The sequence below is a fragment of the Carica papaya genome, chromosome 6 (genome assembly GCF_054855325.1).
Source record: "Carica papaya isolate Zhongbai chromosome 6, ASM5485532v1, whole genome shotgun sequence".
NCBI classification, from domain to species: Eukaryota; Viridiplantae; Streptophyta; class Magnoliopsida; order Brassicales; family Caricaceae; genus Carica; species Carica papaya.
The window spans coordinates 730,327-746,786 of record NC_142314.1 but is presented as its reverse complement, the minus strand read 5'-3'; the positions used below and the strand labels follow the sequence as shown (position 1 = coordinate 746,786).

The following is a 16,460-nucleotide window of genomic DNA, read 5'->3' as shown; positions in this document are numbered from 1 at the left end:
ATGGGTGAGGCCGATTGGCTAGGCCACCAAAACTAAGCCCAGCTTGTCACGAGCCAGGCTAGGTAAATACTAATAATAATAAATAAAAATGTGGCCTATGGGCTGGTTCAAGCCCATTGGATAGACCGTGAAAGCCAACCCGAGCCTAAACTGCTACTGGCTGAGCTGACAACTCAGGGACTGGATTAGACTTATTATGCACAGAATGTATGCAGATTACAATAATCACACAGCATAGAAGAAACTAGCAAAGCAGAAAAACATGTCCTAATGGAAGAAGAAGCCTCTGAAAATTCAAAATTGTACCAACAAATAAACATTTATGTTATCCAATTCTCATACAACAAAGCAAGATTTGCTTAGAGTGAGATTCCAATGGAAGGAAATTCGACAATCCTATCCAAAAGATTCTAAATCCCTAAAAAGTGATGGTCATGTATCAAAACTCTAATAAGAACAGGCCTGAATTTGTACAGTTTACTGTAATAATTCTCTGTGCTCTCTAGACAAACCTGTAATATAGAACATTTTGAGGACGATCAGATCCAACACACAATAATAAAAACCTGAATTCAAAAAGCAATTAAGCTGGCCGTTACAGGTCTGTTCCTAATTCTTGTTCTTGGTCTCACAATTTTGATGAATCTAGTTTTATTGTACCCATTTGGATAAAATGTGATATAATGCTAATGGCCAGCTCCTATAATGAGGGGGCTAAATCTATACCTAGTATTCTCGTCTTTAGAAGACTAGAGCTTGCAATCAAGAAAACAGTTTACTCTTTGGAACTATGACCTGCCACATGACAATTGAAGGATTAAATGATATTGCTTTATCAGCAGCCTGCATCATTTTAAAAGCGAATCAGATACCCATTCTCTAGTAGTGATAGAAGAAGATAAAGATTCACAGTGATGCTGCTTGACTTACCCTTCTCCAGAAGAAAGTGCTATCACTGGAACATCTTGCGATATCGCTTTTTCTCCTCATCACGTCTATCAGAAATCTGCATATATATATATTTGGCTTAAAACAGAAACTTGCATGTAGTTACAACCATAAAAATTACAGATTAGTTTGGTGTGCAAACCTTTTTCATTGCAACAGCATATTCCTTTTTTATACCACCTGAAAAGCACCCGATAACCCAATATCATTTTAATCACATATTCCAATATATTATTTTATTCAAAAAATATATAAAATCCCAACAAATTATTTTAGAAGTTGGTGAATTGTTGACTCTCTGTATATCTGGTACCAGTAGTAATATTGAAACTAGAATATCTAACCACAAACTAAACATCCTTAGCCCTTTCACAAAATCCTTTTGTACCCGACACAAGAAGTACGGATTAAGTTTTCTTCACTAAGTTTCGCTAACCATCATTTGGCTCCAATTGCAGTGCTTTCTTGAAGCTCTCGGCAGCAGAGTCAACATCATTTAGAGCCATATATGCCTGATAGACAAAGATCATCATCATTACCCTAATAAACTACTAATACTATAAACATAAAACTACAAGCATTTAACTTAGGACCACCTTCTTGCATGTGAAGTCCAGGCCAGCAGAAGATACTAACCTGACCTTGGCGAAACAAAGCTTTTACATTGTTATCTCCATCGCGCAGAGCAAATTCCGTATCTAACAATGCTCCTTTCAGATCTCCTATTTTCAGTTTGCAGGCCTAAGCAAGATAGAGTACCATGTAATTATACAGGGTAAGATTGAAACAATTATTAATTACAGATTAAAGAACAACAATGAGGGACTACACAGATTATAGAAATGCAACATTTGGTCTCCAAGTGAAAGCTCAATTGGCTAAGAATGTGTATTGGTACTCAATATCTCATGTACTCATATTGCTTCTTTAAAACCTTGAGTTAATAATCTAGTTTATGTATCTAATGTACCCAATATCAGGATATTATGTAACCTACCTATGGTAGAAAATAGGACATGCTACAATCTACGTATCAAGAAAATTAAAAATTTCTATCATGTTGATTTTGCAGTCTCTAGTACTTGATTGCATTGGGTATGAGTAATCACTTGGTTGAATAAGCCATCAACTAAGAATAAAACAAAATCATTACCAAACAAAGTACTTGACTGATAAACCGAGGAAATATAAGACGATCGACTTACAGAGCTGTTTGTGAATATCTGTGACTTTGTCTTCCTCAAAGATGTACTCTTCTCTACAGAACCATCATGACAAGTAATAAATAATCCACGAGCCGTTAACTGATTTATAACATAAAAATATATAGCATAGATATTTCCAGATAGAAAAGAGATGTTTCACCTTCATCAATTCCTTCTTTCTCCCAGCAGATATCCAGATACCGTAGAGCTTTGCGATACTTTCTAAGAGCCATCTTATAGTCTTGTTTCTAGCAAAGCAATAAATAATTGATTTATAGGCATGAGATTTTTTTGGTCCATCAGAAATTGTTCGAGTGAAGAACACAAAATTTCAATTGAATCATGACATAATAAACATTACCTTATAGTGTTCATTTCCGAGTGCTTTGATTTTATCCACAGCATCTACCCACCAAGAGAGCTCATTAGAAGTCTCATTAAGGTCAGCTGGCCAATCAGGATATGTATCACCGTCGTTGAAAAGATTAGATATTCCATCGTCTGCTCCATCAGGAATTTCACCACAATCCACTATAATAACATCACTAGTGGGACAATCTCCATCGTCAGTAACAACATGCTCAATAGAACGAACAACTCCCATTCCCTTGACAACCTTCCCAAACACGACATGTTTCCCATCCAAATGGGAAGCTCGGGTCGTCGTGATGAAGAACTGAGACCCGTTTGTGTTGGGGCCAGAGTTGGCCATGGACATCATCCCTTTCCTTTCATGTTTGAATTCGAAATTCTCATCTTCAAATTTCAAGCCGTAAATAGATTCACCACCAGTACCATTTTGTGCAGAGATATCTCCGCCTTGTACCATAAAACCTTTAATAATACGATGAAAACGAATCCCCTGAAACAGAACATCAATATACGAAGACAAGCTAAGTTACTAAGCTAAAGTTGTATTAGAACCAGCCTTAATTGCTATACATTCGAGTAGAATATATCAAAACTACCGATCTGTTTGCAATAAACTACAGAACAAACTAAAGTCTCTCAACTTCCTAATCAATACGTAAAGACAAGATTGTAATGATACTTCAGCTGAATTATCTAGAACATCAAGATCATTTCACACGGGGCCAAGATGAATAAACATTTCAGAAACAGATAAGAACAGGAACAGTACAGGTAGATATTCATAATAGTATCCCCAAAACCTTCAAAAAGTGCTTGCCAGAACATGATTAGACCGGGAAAAAATAAGATCGGCAATCGTACATGAAGAAAAAATTCAAACAGAAACAAAAAAAAAAATACAGAGAAGTCATCTTTTTATCGGCGCACCTCCAATGACACTGCAGTCTTTTCTTTTTCACCAAAAGCAAAACTAAGTACAGTCAGCGTGCACATACAAAAATACACAAGTAGATATACAAATATACGAAAACAAATATACATGCATATATAAAGATATATATACAGAGAGGGAGAAAGATGTGACCTTGTAATGGAGAGGCACACCGGTGTTTGGGCCAATGCCCTTCTCACCAGTGCAAAGAGCTCGAAAATTCTCGGCGGTTTTCGGAACGACGTCGTTATAGAGCTCCACTACTATTCTCCCTTCCAGCTCTCCTCCTATGCTAATGTCCAAGAAGCACCTTGGCCTCCCCATTTCTCCTCTCTCTCTCTCTCTCTCTCTGACCTCCCCCTTTCTCTCTCTTCTTTTCCTTTCTCTCTCTATACGTATTCTGAGCGTATATATATATATATATATATATATAGAGAGAGAGAGAGAGAGAGAGAGGGAGGGAGGGAAGCACACGCGCGCACGGACTCCCTCAAGTCTCTAGACTCTTCTTCTCTGACCTCCAGAGCAACAGAGAAAAACCCTAGTCCCGCTTTTTTTAAATTGATTCGAAAAATTATAGTGTTTATTTTCATCTTTTTAAAAAATCTAATTTAATTTTTTAAAATATATAACAGTGAAAGATAATAAAATAAAATAAATAATTAATTTTATAAATTAAATTTTTAAGTAATATATTACCATTTAGCCGTTTATATAATTTTTTTATAAATGATTAATCAGTAAATAATAAATAAATATTTAATTTGAAATTTAAAGAGAATAAATATTTTTTTTATTAATTTGTAATATATATTATTACTATTTAAAATCTAATAATCTATTATTTAAAATACCTGAAAATAATAATTTACTACTAATGAAAGTTTTGTGTTATCATAAATTTTATTTTTAAATTCATTAAATTTTAATTAATAATTTTTTAATATTTTATATTTATATTTACAATGTTAATTTTTATTTATCATCAATCATTATTTAATTAAAATTATTAAATATTTAATAATATTTTTTAAAAAATAATAACAATTTAAAAATTTTTACTTGTAAACTTAATAATTGATAAAAAAAAAATTCTACCCATTTCGAGTATAGAGCAAATATTTATTTATAAATTTATTAATAAAATAAATATAAAAATTAATATACTCATTTTATACTCTCGTATTTATTTTATTTATATCTCGTACTTATTTATAAATGATATTATTATAAATAATTACGAAAATTATTCCGTTATATAGTGATAGACAATAATGCGATGACACTAAAAATCAACAATTCATCACCCACCAACAAATAGAAAAAACATCCCCAAATAACTTAACTTCTTATGAACTTTTTTTTATGAACTTTTTTTTTTTTTTTTTGTGTGATGGGAAGTTCTAACCCATTTCTCAAACAACCATGGTAATGGCCACATATATAAATATCAATTGATGGAGATGTTAGGTGCAAACCCACAACTTACACCCACTTAGAAGGGTTAGTATTTTTATCATATAATTACTAATATATATATATATATATATGTGTGTGTGTATATAAACCATTCTTCAAAGCAATGATTTTAAAATGTATATGAAATGGTATTTGTTCAAAGTATTTTTAGTTTATGTTGTCTTTGACTTTTTAGATAAGACCAAATGTAGTATTTGTTTTTTATTAATGTAATATTAGATACATAAATTATTAATAAATTATGATTAATTCAATTAGTCAATGTGAAATATTTATTTTATTCATAAAATGTAATTAAATTTATTAAATTTTAATTTAATTTAATTATTACAGTCTAATAATTTATTTTTATTTAACCACTTATTATATTTAATAAAATTTAAATTCGTGATTTTTAATTTTTTTAAAGTTTTTGATTTTATTCATAAACTATAGTAAATAATGTATTTATAAAATTGGCTATATTAATTATTATTATTATTATTATTTTATATTTTTGTTAAAAGTAATTTAAAATTTATCAATGTATTCATGATTAGATGTTTGTTTCGAATCGAAGTAGTAAAGTGAAACATTTACTATGAACTAATTGAAAAGGTAAATAAACAATGGTCTAGATTCAATTGGATCATCAATTATAATATAGTGTTCTAATGAAATGCATATGAAAATTTACTTGATGAATCATGAATTTGCTATTTTAATCACCAAAGTGTGGCACCAATGTATAGTAAATCATGAATTGCCATTGTGTATATATATATATATATATATATGATTATAAATAAAGAAGGACCCTCTTCCTCAAATTAGGTCAAATGGTGTAAATCACTTTGAATTATTTGAAACTCAAATAATTATGTTATGGGTAAATTTTGAAATGGCTTAAAATGGGCTTAGAATAAGTTTTAAGTCTTATGAAATGACTTAAATGGGCTTTAGAACAAGTTTTAAGTCTTTCTAAGGCAACACATGTCATGTCTCCAAGCCCATTCCTAATGTATGTAACAAGAGGCAACTAACATATTAGCTTATAAAGTTTATAATTTGCTCCGTAATATCGTTTTATTTACATTTTGGTATCCGACACTTTGGAACGCTTGGTTTCTTTTAAATTTTTTTTAACATAAAAAGTTAAATTATGTTCGGATATCAAATAAATAATCGAATGTTAGATTTTAAGAACTAATTTGATAATTTAACGATAAAGTTTGCTTAGTGGGATGATATAAATTGGCGGTACTAGAGTTCGCTAGGATCTTCGAGGGTTATTAAATGTAAAATTCAATATTCATTATAATTTTTTTTTATACTACAATGTCCTATAGTGAAAATATAAAAATATTATGTAATTAATTAATTATAATCACTAAATTAAAGTGAACTAAACATAACCTAATTGTGGTCTCAAAGTTTTGACTGACAAAAGAATCTAGGAACCTAAAAACAGTACAATTTTTGAGTTGATTATTACATAATTGCTATAAAAAGCTGCCCAATCACATGCTACTTATATATATATATATATGTATATATGTATGTATGTATGTATGTATATATGCATGACCCCATGAATCATTTGACATTGATATGTCATTTGAATTGGGTACCATAAAATAAAAATATAAATTTGAACTAAATTACAATGAGCTAATTGAAAAAAGAATTTGAAAATTGGATTTAATAAGAATATAAATCCTAAATGATTTGAAATGTAATTTTATGTCTTAAGAGTAAAATACAAAATTTTAAAAGCATATTATAAATAATTAAATATTGGATATGATTATTTATAATCAAATGGGCATGTTCTATACGGTAAAAAATTAGATTCAACATTTTTCTTCTAAAGATATGGTTGTTTCCAAACTTTTATATAATTTGACCTTGGGAAGTCTGTGATTTTGTGGGAAAAGTTGGACAAACATGTGACCAATTGATAAAAGTCTTATTATCACATGTGGGTTGATGCATACATCCCTATCTAGTTAGTTCACATGTATGATTTATTTATCCTTATCGTGTATGTAATGTGAATTTCTTGTTAAAATTGAATTGAATTCAAATAAAAATATATATATTTTTGGCATTCATGTACTAAAGTTAAGAATATAAATTATTTTTATGTAATTAATTATATGAATTAAGCTAATAAATCATAACTAAATTTTATATGCTAAATAATTAAAATTTAATAATTACATAAAAATAAATACATTTAAATTTGATTTTGATTACGTAATATCTGGGTTCGAAAATCAGTCTGGAATAATCTTTTTTATTTATAAAAATTATATAAATAATTAATTTAAATTTGATTTCAGTTTAATTTTAGTGAATTTTTGAGAAAAAATAGATTAGGAATGAAATTGAAAATAATTTTGAAAAAAATAAGTGAAATTTTGAATTTGGTGAATGTTTTTGAAAAAAAAAAATTAAAAATAAAGGGTTAAATCGTAAAAAGAGAAAGTTTGGGCACATGGGACAACCCAGTCAGCAACCTAAGCGAACCAGAGCATGCTACGTGGCAGACAGGCTGACATCAGCACCACGCGGGAAGCCATGCAAGCGATCCGTGTGCTCGGCAATCCGACGGTCTAGACCTCATCCTGTGCGCGTAAATGACCCAGATGTATTATCTCTTTAGATACGATTGGACGGACGAGATGGATCGCGATGGGCAGTCCAGATTCGTCCAGCCATCAGCCTAAACGAAAAATCATCGAACGGTCCTCATCGCTTTACGTCGACACAAACAGACAGCCTGGATCGAAAAAGAGATGAGTATTTAACTCCTCTTCACAGGAGAATCTAACCCTAGTCGCCCAGCCCTCGTCGGAGAAGAAAAACCAGACGCCGGAGAAGAAGGTAGATCTCTGGCCGCCGCTGCACCGGAGCCACAACTGATTGCCAAAAAATGTAAAAATTTTTCATTCCTATTTGGAATTCAATTTTGAGTCTTCCTGTGACCATATCAAAGCAAAAGGAATGGTGAGTGAGACAAAAACTACGGGCAAAGTCCGGCGGAGCTATCGCTATCAAAACCCTCTCCGATGACCCCATTCCTATTTTTTATTTCACACGATTCTTTAACCACTGTGTTCATCGTCTTTTTTTGGTGCAGGTTAGCTAAAGAAGAATCCCAACTACGAAGGAGAACCTGCGGAGTCGCTGCACTGAAAGACCCCTTCACTAGTAGGTTTTGTTTTTTTTATTTTTCTGGCCAACCGAGACTTTCAATGTATTTTTTCTGCATAGATAGGTGTAAAACCGACCAAGATCGACCAAATTTGACTAGGCCAAGACAAACTACCACCGTGGGCGATGGAATCGGCATCGGAACACAGTGGCGGCGCAGTGGCAGAACCCTAAAATTGGCCGAAAAGGGTTTCAACACCGATATTGGATTTTTGGGATATTTTTGAGTACGCGACGAGTATTTTGATTTTCGCATGGAAAATTCAGGAAACCCGGGGTCAGTTAGGAGGCGTAGTAAATAATACTGCATTTCGAGACACCAATACGGGTAAATATCCCTCACTATATTCTCTGTTATGGTAAATTGAGACCTAATAATTAATAATTTCGTGTTTTGTAAAAATTAGAAAAAAAATCTTAACAATAATTACAAGTTACTAGTGGAACCGAAAACTAGTTGGTGTACGATTGCTCTAATTTATCTGTGTTGCCTATTTATTTTTTTTTATTTTGCTTAAATTGTTTATTATCTGTCGTATGCTTCAAATTATTACTTTGAATTATATATTGTTTATTGATTGTGTTGCCTAATTGTGATTTCCTTGATTTGATCGAATAATTGGAAATAAAGTATTTGATTATATGTCTTGATTGTTAAACTGTATTGTTTGCTTAGATGCCATTTAAATTAACCTGTGAATATAAAATGAGATGTTGGTATGCGATTGGTGATTGTTTTATCTATGGGGATCTGTATATGAAAGATTTATTGGGTACCCTGAGAAAGGGCGGATGGGTCCGATAAATAAGGAATCATAATGTGGATATTAAATAAGTTGGATGAGGCTGAGAAGTCCCATACTGAAAAGGTTTGAGAGATGTGGTTTACTCTCATATTGGTTAGGGTATTGAGGTAATGATGTATTTAACTTCCATTACCAGACGAAGTATGAGGATGACCAGGTTAATTGACAAATTTATATATTGGGTTCACGAGTAGGAAAATATCCTTATGAACTCACAAAGATACCGATAAACAGGAAATGAGGTGAGTTCACTGTTATTGTTCATATAAATATGTCATAAGAATGATATTCGAATTTATTGTCTTCATATATTGTTTTGGAAAACTTGTAATGGTAAGTACGGAATAAACAGTTTTCTTTATGGTTAATGAATTTACTCAAATTAATGACTCAATTAGTTGTTTTATGATTTTTACCAATATTCGGTTTCTCGTATTAGTGATTAACGTGATGTTTTAACTGGGCTCATGTAGTTCACTATTTTATTAAACCATTTCAGATAAAAAAGATCAAGATCCAAATTCTGATCAGCAGGAGGGTTGTGAGTAGATTACCTTCCGGACCCCATCAAGTGCCAGTAAATGTTAACCTCTAAAATATTTATTTACTTATTTTAATCATTTATTCGTTTATTTTTACGAACAATTGTAGAATGGACATTCCTATAACTCTATTAGACATTCTAATTTAATGCATAAAAAATGTAAACTATAACATTATTGTTTGTTTTCGCATTTAAAATACAAATTCATATTCTTTTAAATTCTGAACTTTTACATACTACCTCACGACTCTTATGTTAAAAAAATTATGTAATTAAATTAGTACTAAATATCGATAAATATATTATATTCATAAAAAAAAAAAAATATTATAAAAAATAAATTTTTATATTTCATAACAATTTTATGCTTAAAATAGTAACAATCAAGAAATATGATCTAGTATGGTGCTATTTTTATAAGACATATATAAATTTTCTTTTAACTTTTCTATTATATTATAAAATTATATAACATGATAATTTCAAAATGATAGTACAATTTTTAAGTTAACTTAACTAGAACACATGATTGTAAACACAAACTTAAAAAAGCTCTTATTTTTAATGAATAAAAATTTTGAGACGAAATTTTTAACATTACAATTACTTTCGATTCATTAACACTATTTGTCCGTTATAAAATACCGATAAATCTATTTACTTACTGTCAATTTATAATATATTTATTAAATAATAAATTTTATATTTTTAATAAATTTCAAAATTATTAAATTATCGATTATAACCAAAATTAAGAGATAAATTTTTTTATACTATAATTATTTTTTTTAACATAATTTTAAACTACATTATAATTATTTAAATACTTTCAATTATCAAATACATTAAATTAAATACTATAAATAATTTACTGTCAATTCATAATATATTCAACTATCGATCATAACATATTTGATAAGCTACGATACAAACTCTACACGTATTTAGTAAAATACGAAACTATTAGAATATCAATTGAAGATATGAACTTAAAAAGCTTGAAGGCACTAATCTCTTATCTCATTTTATTATAAATAATTTCGTAAAAAAAATTTGAATATGATTAAGAGTTAATGAATTATATAAGATTGATAAATGACAAAAGAAATATAAATTAATAAAATTTCTTCAATCTCATGCTCAAGATTTACAGCCTATGCCCCCCAATAAATCATCATTTAATTAATTAATCCAAAAAGCTCCGCATTAACAATGATATTAGCAAGATAATTAACAAATTAAGCAAGAAGTAATTAATTATACCCCCAATTTTCAAATTTTGAGATGTGTTGTGTAACCCGGAACCGACCCGAAAACCCGAATCAAGATTCAATCCCTTCCGTGTCCACGACCACGTGGTTTATCTCGAGCTTGTTCTTGCTCCGGTTCTTCTTTTATCTCCGCTCCACCAGCAGGAGCAGCGGCTTGCTCTGCTGGCACCGCCACAGTCGGAAGCTCGGCCGACCCGCTGGTTCTGGCCGGGCGTGGGTCGATCCGACCGTCGATACACGAGGAACATTTCCTCTCGAGCCATCCTTCAACGTCGTACTGGCCGTGACCCAAGATCCGACGACCCGAACAGAGCCTACCAATCATGCCGGCTATGACACCGAGGATTGTGATCACCGCGAGGACGGCTATTACGGGTCCAACCGACCCGTGACCGGAATGAGCCGTGCGGGCTTGTTGGGTCACGGGTAGTGGCGGCGGTTGCTGTTGCTGTTGTTGGTCTAGCGGTGTAGACATGACCCGAGAAGCAAAGGCGGGGGGTGTGGAAAGATTTAACGAGAGGGTTTAGCTGGCTTGCGGTTAGGGTTTAAGATTTAAAGTTTTGGTTTTTAGGCTTCGAATGAGAATGGAGAAAGACGGGTTTTGGTTAGAGGAAGTAAATTTAGAAGCGGGTTGGTGATATTTCTGTTTGGGTTTGTGGAAAATGGGAGAAGGAAAAGAAAGAAGAATAAAAAAATCAGGGTTTTGTTTGGTTAGCGAGAAAGTTAGGAAGAAAATTTACAGTGTCAAAAAGGGTTGAGAAAAGAAGAGGAAAGATAACCAGAGAGGAAGAAAAGAATTTTGATTTTCAGGAGTGGAGCTGCTGGAGATTTCCAGTGGATTAATGGTTTTTTTTTTTTTTCTTCTTCTTCCTTTAAAGGATCTTTTATTCGATTTTGCTTTTGGATTTTCTTGAGACTTTTACTTTGAAAACTTTTGTTGAGAAGAGGAAGTGAAAAGTGGAGAGACTGTCTGGAAGTGGGGGGGAAGACTGTGAAGTGAAGGAGAAGGAGAAGGAGAAGGAGAAGGAGAAGGGGGTTTAAAACCCAAAAACCCATTTTTGATTTTAATATTTATTTTTAAAACTATTTACAAAATAAAAAAATATTTTTACAAAAAGAGATAAAAGCAAGAAAATTAACAAAGTAGTATTTTTTTTTAAAAAAAAATAAAATTTACCCTATGTTTAAAAAGTAAAAATAAAGAGAAAGGTGATTTAGACAACAAAAAAAGTAAATAATTTACCCACTTTAGAAAAATAAAGTAAATTATTTAACCACCTTTTATTCTTCATAAAAAAGTTTTATCATTAAAAAAAAAAAAAAACTATTTTCTTTTCTTTTTTTAATCTAAAAATATTTAATTCTTCAAGTTTAGAAATTCCCTTAAAAAATAAATTTCCCTAAAGTATAATACATACAAATCTTACCCATAAATGCTTTCAACTGCATAAATCCAAAATAAATGGATAAAATAAATGTGATGGTAATGTAAAATGATTATATATGTGTGTGTGTGTGTATATATATATATATCATTTTCTGGAAGGAAGAGTAGCTGCGTGGTGCTCAACCTGTTTTGCCAAGGCAGCAAACAGGTGTCTCTGCCGGCAGTTGACCGAGTCCCAAGAGGCGCACCTGGCGGCTATTCTTTGAGGCATTTCAACAAGCACCTGGCAGGCAGGATGTCATCATCATCTCAAACTTTTTTCTCTACCCTTTTACGATTTCGCCATTTTTCTGCCAAGTTTCAAATTAGAAACAAAACCCATCAAAATTAATAAAAAAATTTAACATTTTTTTGTAAAGAAAATGGGTTTCTCAGTTCTGGGTAATGGATTTAAATCCAATGAATGAAATTGGGGAGCTTTTGTTTGTGTAGATAATTTGGGTGAAGTTTACTTTTTCATGTAAGGTCAAAAAGGTTGGTGAAATGAAATGTAGTTTTTATTGGAGCCAAAAAGTTAGCAATAATGTAATATAACTTTAAGCTAATTGGTTCCTGTCTTCTGTCATCTGTCTTCTGTCCTTTTGCTTTTCTTTCCCTATCTATATCCTCCATTGTTAGCTGGAGTCTACCTTCTCATTCATGCCTACTTGTATACATAATTCTATCTACATACGTATACATGTATATACGTTTGTGGGTGTGCAGAAAGCTTCGTTATTGTTCTCAAAAGTCTTAAGCTTTTTAAAAAAGAGTTTTTCTCCCTTTTTTTATTTTTGTTCCTGGAGAAAAAGAGAGTTTTTATAGCTGTAGAAAATGGTGTGAACCCAAACACAGCCATAAACACAGGAGTCAAAGAGTGAATTATAAGAAGTCAGTCTAGAGAATCTGAAAGGAGGGAATATGATGATGACGATGATGATGATAGCTCATGATGCTTAATAATTCTGGCAGATCCAATCATGCAAAATCAAACTGTTGTGCTCTATGTAAAGCAGGAGCAAATTAGGTCAAAGTAGAAAAGTAAAAAAAAAAAAAAAATGTATTTAATTTTATGAAATTATGAAGAATGACAACAAAGGAGGACATGGATCTCGATGGGTTTGTACAAAATAACAAAAGCATCTACCAGCTTTTTCTTGGTATTATTTCCTTTTTGAATCCAAGCACTCTTTGTCGGTTTCTTTTTTGAATCCGTATGCATTTTAACTCTCACCAAGAAAACTGTTTTTTTTTTTTTTTTTCTTGGTAGGAATTCAAAGCAGTGGAAAATTAAGTGTCAAAAAAAAAAAAAAAATTTAAAAAAAAGAGGACTTGATTATAATATTAAAAAGATATAAGATTGCTGATAAGTGTAAGGTTGCAGAGTCTGCTGCAGACTGGTTCTCCACTTGGTTGGTGGAAGAGTGGCTATTATACCACTTATGGTGGCTGCCACTATGGCTGATTTTTGAAGTTTAATATCCATTTAAACATAAATTTGCACTTCATGAATATATATATATATATGTGTGTGTCTATATATACACATATACATATAGACACTTTATACATGAGGGAGGTTCGTTTCTGCCTACTTTTTATAATTTCAACAGGTTCATCAGCACTGTTTTTAGGATTTTAACTTGACTATGATAACTAGGTTATCTTTTAAAAACTATACATTATAAAGTTTGATTTTAAGCCTGTCAAAAATATATTTTGCCTTTTTTCCTTTTGATTATAGAAGTGTTTTTGAAGTAAAAAACTAAAACCCAAAATTGAGCCAAACTCTATTTGTTTTAAATCTCTTCTAATATTACATTGATCATGAGTTACGTGCACGTATGTAGAAACATAAGTAAAACAGCACTATTTATAAGAGTTCTTCTATATTCCGAGAGTTCCATATATATATATATATGTATATATCAGTTGACAAATCTACATGTCTTCCTAATCTGGCCATCCGTGCCAGTCAAGACTCCGACCTTGCCAAGCTTGATCATGGAGGTTGCAAAATCTCTGGAGAAGAGAAAAGGGTTTGAACTATAAGAATTAACAACTGCAGCTGTGTTTGGATTAGCCATCAGTGCTTGATCAGACTCGAGAAGGCCTGTGTTGTTGACTAGGTTTGCATAGTAGGAATTATCAAACTTAGAAGTACTTGAATAATCAAGAGGAGCAAGATTGGTGTTAGCTATGTCTTTGTTTGGACACATGCTCCTTAGGTTTCTCAACGCCGACGAATCGAGAGTCGGGTCAGGCTTGCCGGAACCCTTGAAGTCGAAAAGTCTCCTCTTGAATGTGAAGCATTGGGCGAAACCTATCGTATGCCCTCCTGTCCGATATATAACCTGTTAGAATTTAAATAATTGATTGACTATTTTTTTCTAAGTTAAAAATTTTTAGAACAATCGGTTCAATCAATTATTTAAATCTAAGCGGGCTTATACATAAAGAAGTTGTATAAGAACATAAATAATTGATCGAGAGTTTTCAATTAATTTACCTGAGAGGACAACCAGATCTTTCAAGTCGAGTCCTTTAGATAAAAATTTGTCTGTGAGATTCTGCAAAGGTTCAAATGGTGAGGGTAATTGTTCATTAGCTGCTTTTTGACTAGCTGTGATTCCATCTCTTCTGCCTAGTGGAACATACCAAAAGGGTCCTCCTGCCTGGACAACACGAAGTTGGACAAGCCAAATTAAGAAAACATGGAACCATTAGACGATTTCTGCAAGAAAATCGGCCTAGAGCTAACCGTGAGAACAGCATCTCTCGCAGCAAGAGCTAGAATATCAGCACATGAAACAGTTTCCGGGCAAAATCTCTCAACGTCTTCTTTTATTGCATCGATGACTTCGAACCCACGTACTGAATTCCGGTTTGGAAATGCATTTTTCTCCCCTTTGAAATCGTCTGTGTCGTCCAGAAGAAGAGAAGCATCACAGCCCTACGCCATGAGGAAAATTATAGATACAGCAAAGAGTTATAATTCAAACTACTATTTTTTTTTTTTAAAAAATAAAGTTTAAACTGATAAAAACGGTTCAATATTATTCAAAAAAGATGAAAGAAACTAAACGGAAGAAACAATTTACATTAACAAAACAATCGTGAAAGTGCAGCCGAAGAAGGGATGCAGCTATCCTAGAGTCGTTCTGGAAAGCTGACCAAACACCATATTTAACCATCATTGGCAATCGAGGACATGATTGATCGTAAAAGTTGTAATTAAGCTCGTCATATCCAAAAGGGTATCTATATGCGCGAGAAGGGAAGGCATTAGAAGCAAGAGGAAACAAATGCAGGACCAGAAGGGTTTGGATGAGAATGATGTATAAGAAAACTTTATAGTCCATAGCTTGAAATGGGTTAGCAAATTTGATAATGCTAACAGTGCCAATGACCTGTTTGGCATTGTACGGTGATTATTTATACCCGAAACCAGGAGTAATCGAAGTTCGATCATTGGTTGAGCTTCGAAAAGTGGCTAGACCACTAAGGTAGCTTGAACCTAATGGCAATCCACGACTGGTGTTAAAAGTATAGTTTTTATGATATTTTAAGGTTGTATAATCGTACCATTATAGCACAGATAAGCTGATTCCAACGACAGCATCCACTTAATTAGGATCATCTGTGTTATAATAGTATGATAAGAAATGGGTTTTCTACAATGCATGCTTCTGCAAAGCAACTTTGTATACATATATATATATATGTTTAATATATCTACCAGATATTTATTTGATATATAATTGTATCAGAAGACAGATTGTTAATTAGAAAATTATTTTTTCCACAAGACTTTTCATTGTCTACACAGGATTAATGGGGGGGGGCCTTCGAGAAAGCACTTAAGAGGGTTGTAGAGTCTTGAAATGGTGGCTTAATGGGGCAGGTAGGGTATATATATATATATAGATGAGAAGTTTTGACACGTTTTATGATGACATCAGCAAAGGAAGTTTCCTTTTTAACTTTCTACATAATCGCTTCTGTGCATTGATTTTTAAAAAAATAAATAAATAAGAAGAAGAAAATGCTGTGGAACTTCGATTGTAAAAAGCTTCTCTGCATTGATTAAAAATAATTAAAAGGAGAAGATGGCCCATGCAGGTCTCGAACCTGCGACCTTCGCGTTATTAGCACGACGCTCTAACCAACTGAGCTAATAGGCCAATTGCGTTGTATTTATGAATTATTCAAATACAAATCATTACATCCATATAAATATAACTATATTTAAATTAATAAAAAATTAAAAACATATAAAT

General features: G+C 32.1%; 2 protein-coding genes and 1 non-coding gene across 11 annotated transcripts; all 3 read right to left on the bottom strand.

Moving 5' to 3' along the window:
• Positions 1–287: 287 nt before the first annotated feature.
• Positions 288–4,007, bottom strand: SQN (peptidyl-prolyl cis-trans isomerase / cyclophilin-40 (CYP40) / rotamase). Of its 8 annotated transcripts, none has more exons than XR_002539536.2 (10): positions 3,610–4,007; positions 2,515–3,015; positions 2,314–2,401; positions 2,154–2,206; positions 1,585–1,689; positions 1,385–1,460; positions 1,091–1,128; positions 931–1,006; positions 727–795; positions 288–512 (listed from the first exon to the last, which is right to left on the bottom strand). XR_002539536.2 is itself a non-coding variant. In XM_022041079.2 (9 exons), the coding sequence occupies exons 1-8, from the start codon at positions 3,778–3,780 to the stop codon at positions 953–955; spliced, it is 1,086 nt and encodes a 361-aa protein (XP_021896771.1). In that variant the 5' UTR covers positions 3,781–4,006; the 3' UTR covers positions 288–843; positions 931–952. The 8 variants fall into 8 exon arrangements, 3 of the variants coding, with proteins under 3 accessions (XP_021896771.1, XP_088062683.1, XP_088062684.1); XR_002539534.2 differs by having other exon boundaries at positions 727–843; positions 3,610–4,006; XR_002539535.2 differs by lacking the exon at positions 727–795 and adding an exon at positions 796–843 and having other exon boundaries at positions 3,610–4,006.
• Positions 4,008–13,958: 9,951 nt separating this feature from the next.
• LOC110813794 (Peroxidase superfamily protein) lies at positions 13,959–15,841 on the bottom strand. Of its 2 annotated transcripts, none has more exons than XM_022041053.2 (4): positions 15,282–15,838; positions 14,942–15,133; positions 14,690–14,855; positions 13,959–14,518 (listed from the first exon to the last, which is right to left on the bottom strand). In XM_022041053.2, the coding sequence occupies exons 1-4, from the start codon at positions 15,540–15,542 to the stop codon at positions 14,109–14,111; spliced, it is 1,029 nt and encodes a 342-aa protein (XP_021896745.1). In that variant the 5' UTR covers positions 15,543–15,838; the 3' UTR covers positions 13,959–14,108. The 2 variants fall into 2 exon arrangements, with proteins under 2 accessions (XP_021896745.1, XP_088079606.1); XM_088223480.1 differs by having other exon boundaries at positions 14,298–14,534; positions 15,282–15,841.
• Positions 15,842–16,290: 449 nt separating this feature from the next.
• TRNAI-AAU (transfer RNA isoleucine (anticodon AAU)) lies at positions 16,291–16,364 on the bottom strand. Its single transcript has one exon. It is a non-coding gene; the product is annotated as a tRNA-Ile (tRNA).
• Between the last annotated feature and the right edge of the window lie 96 nt (positions 16,365–16,460).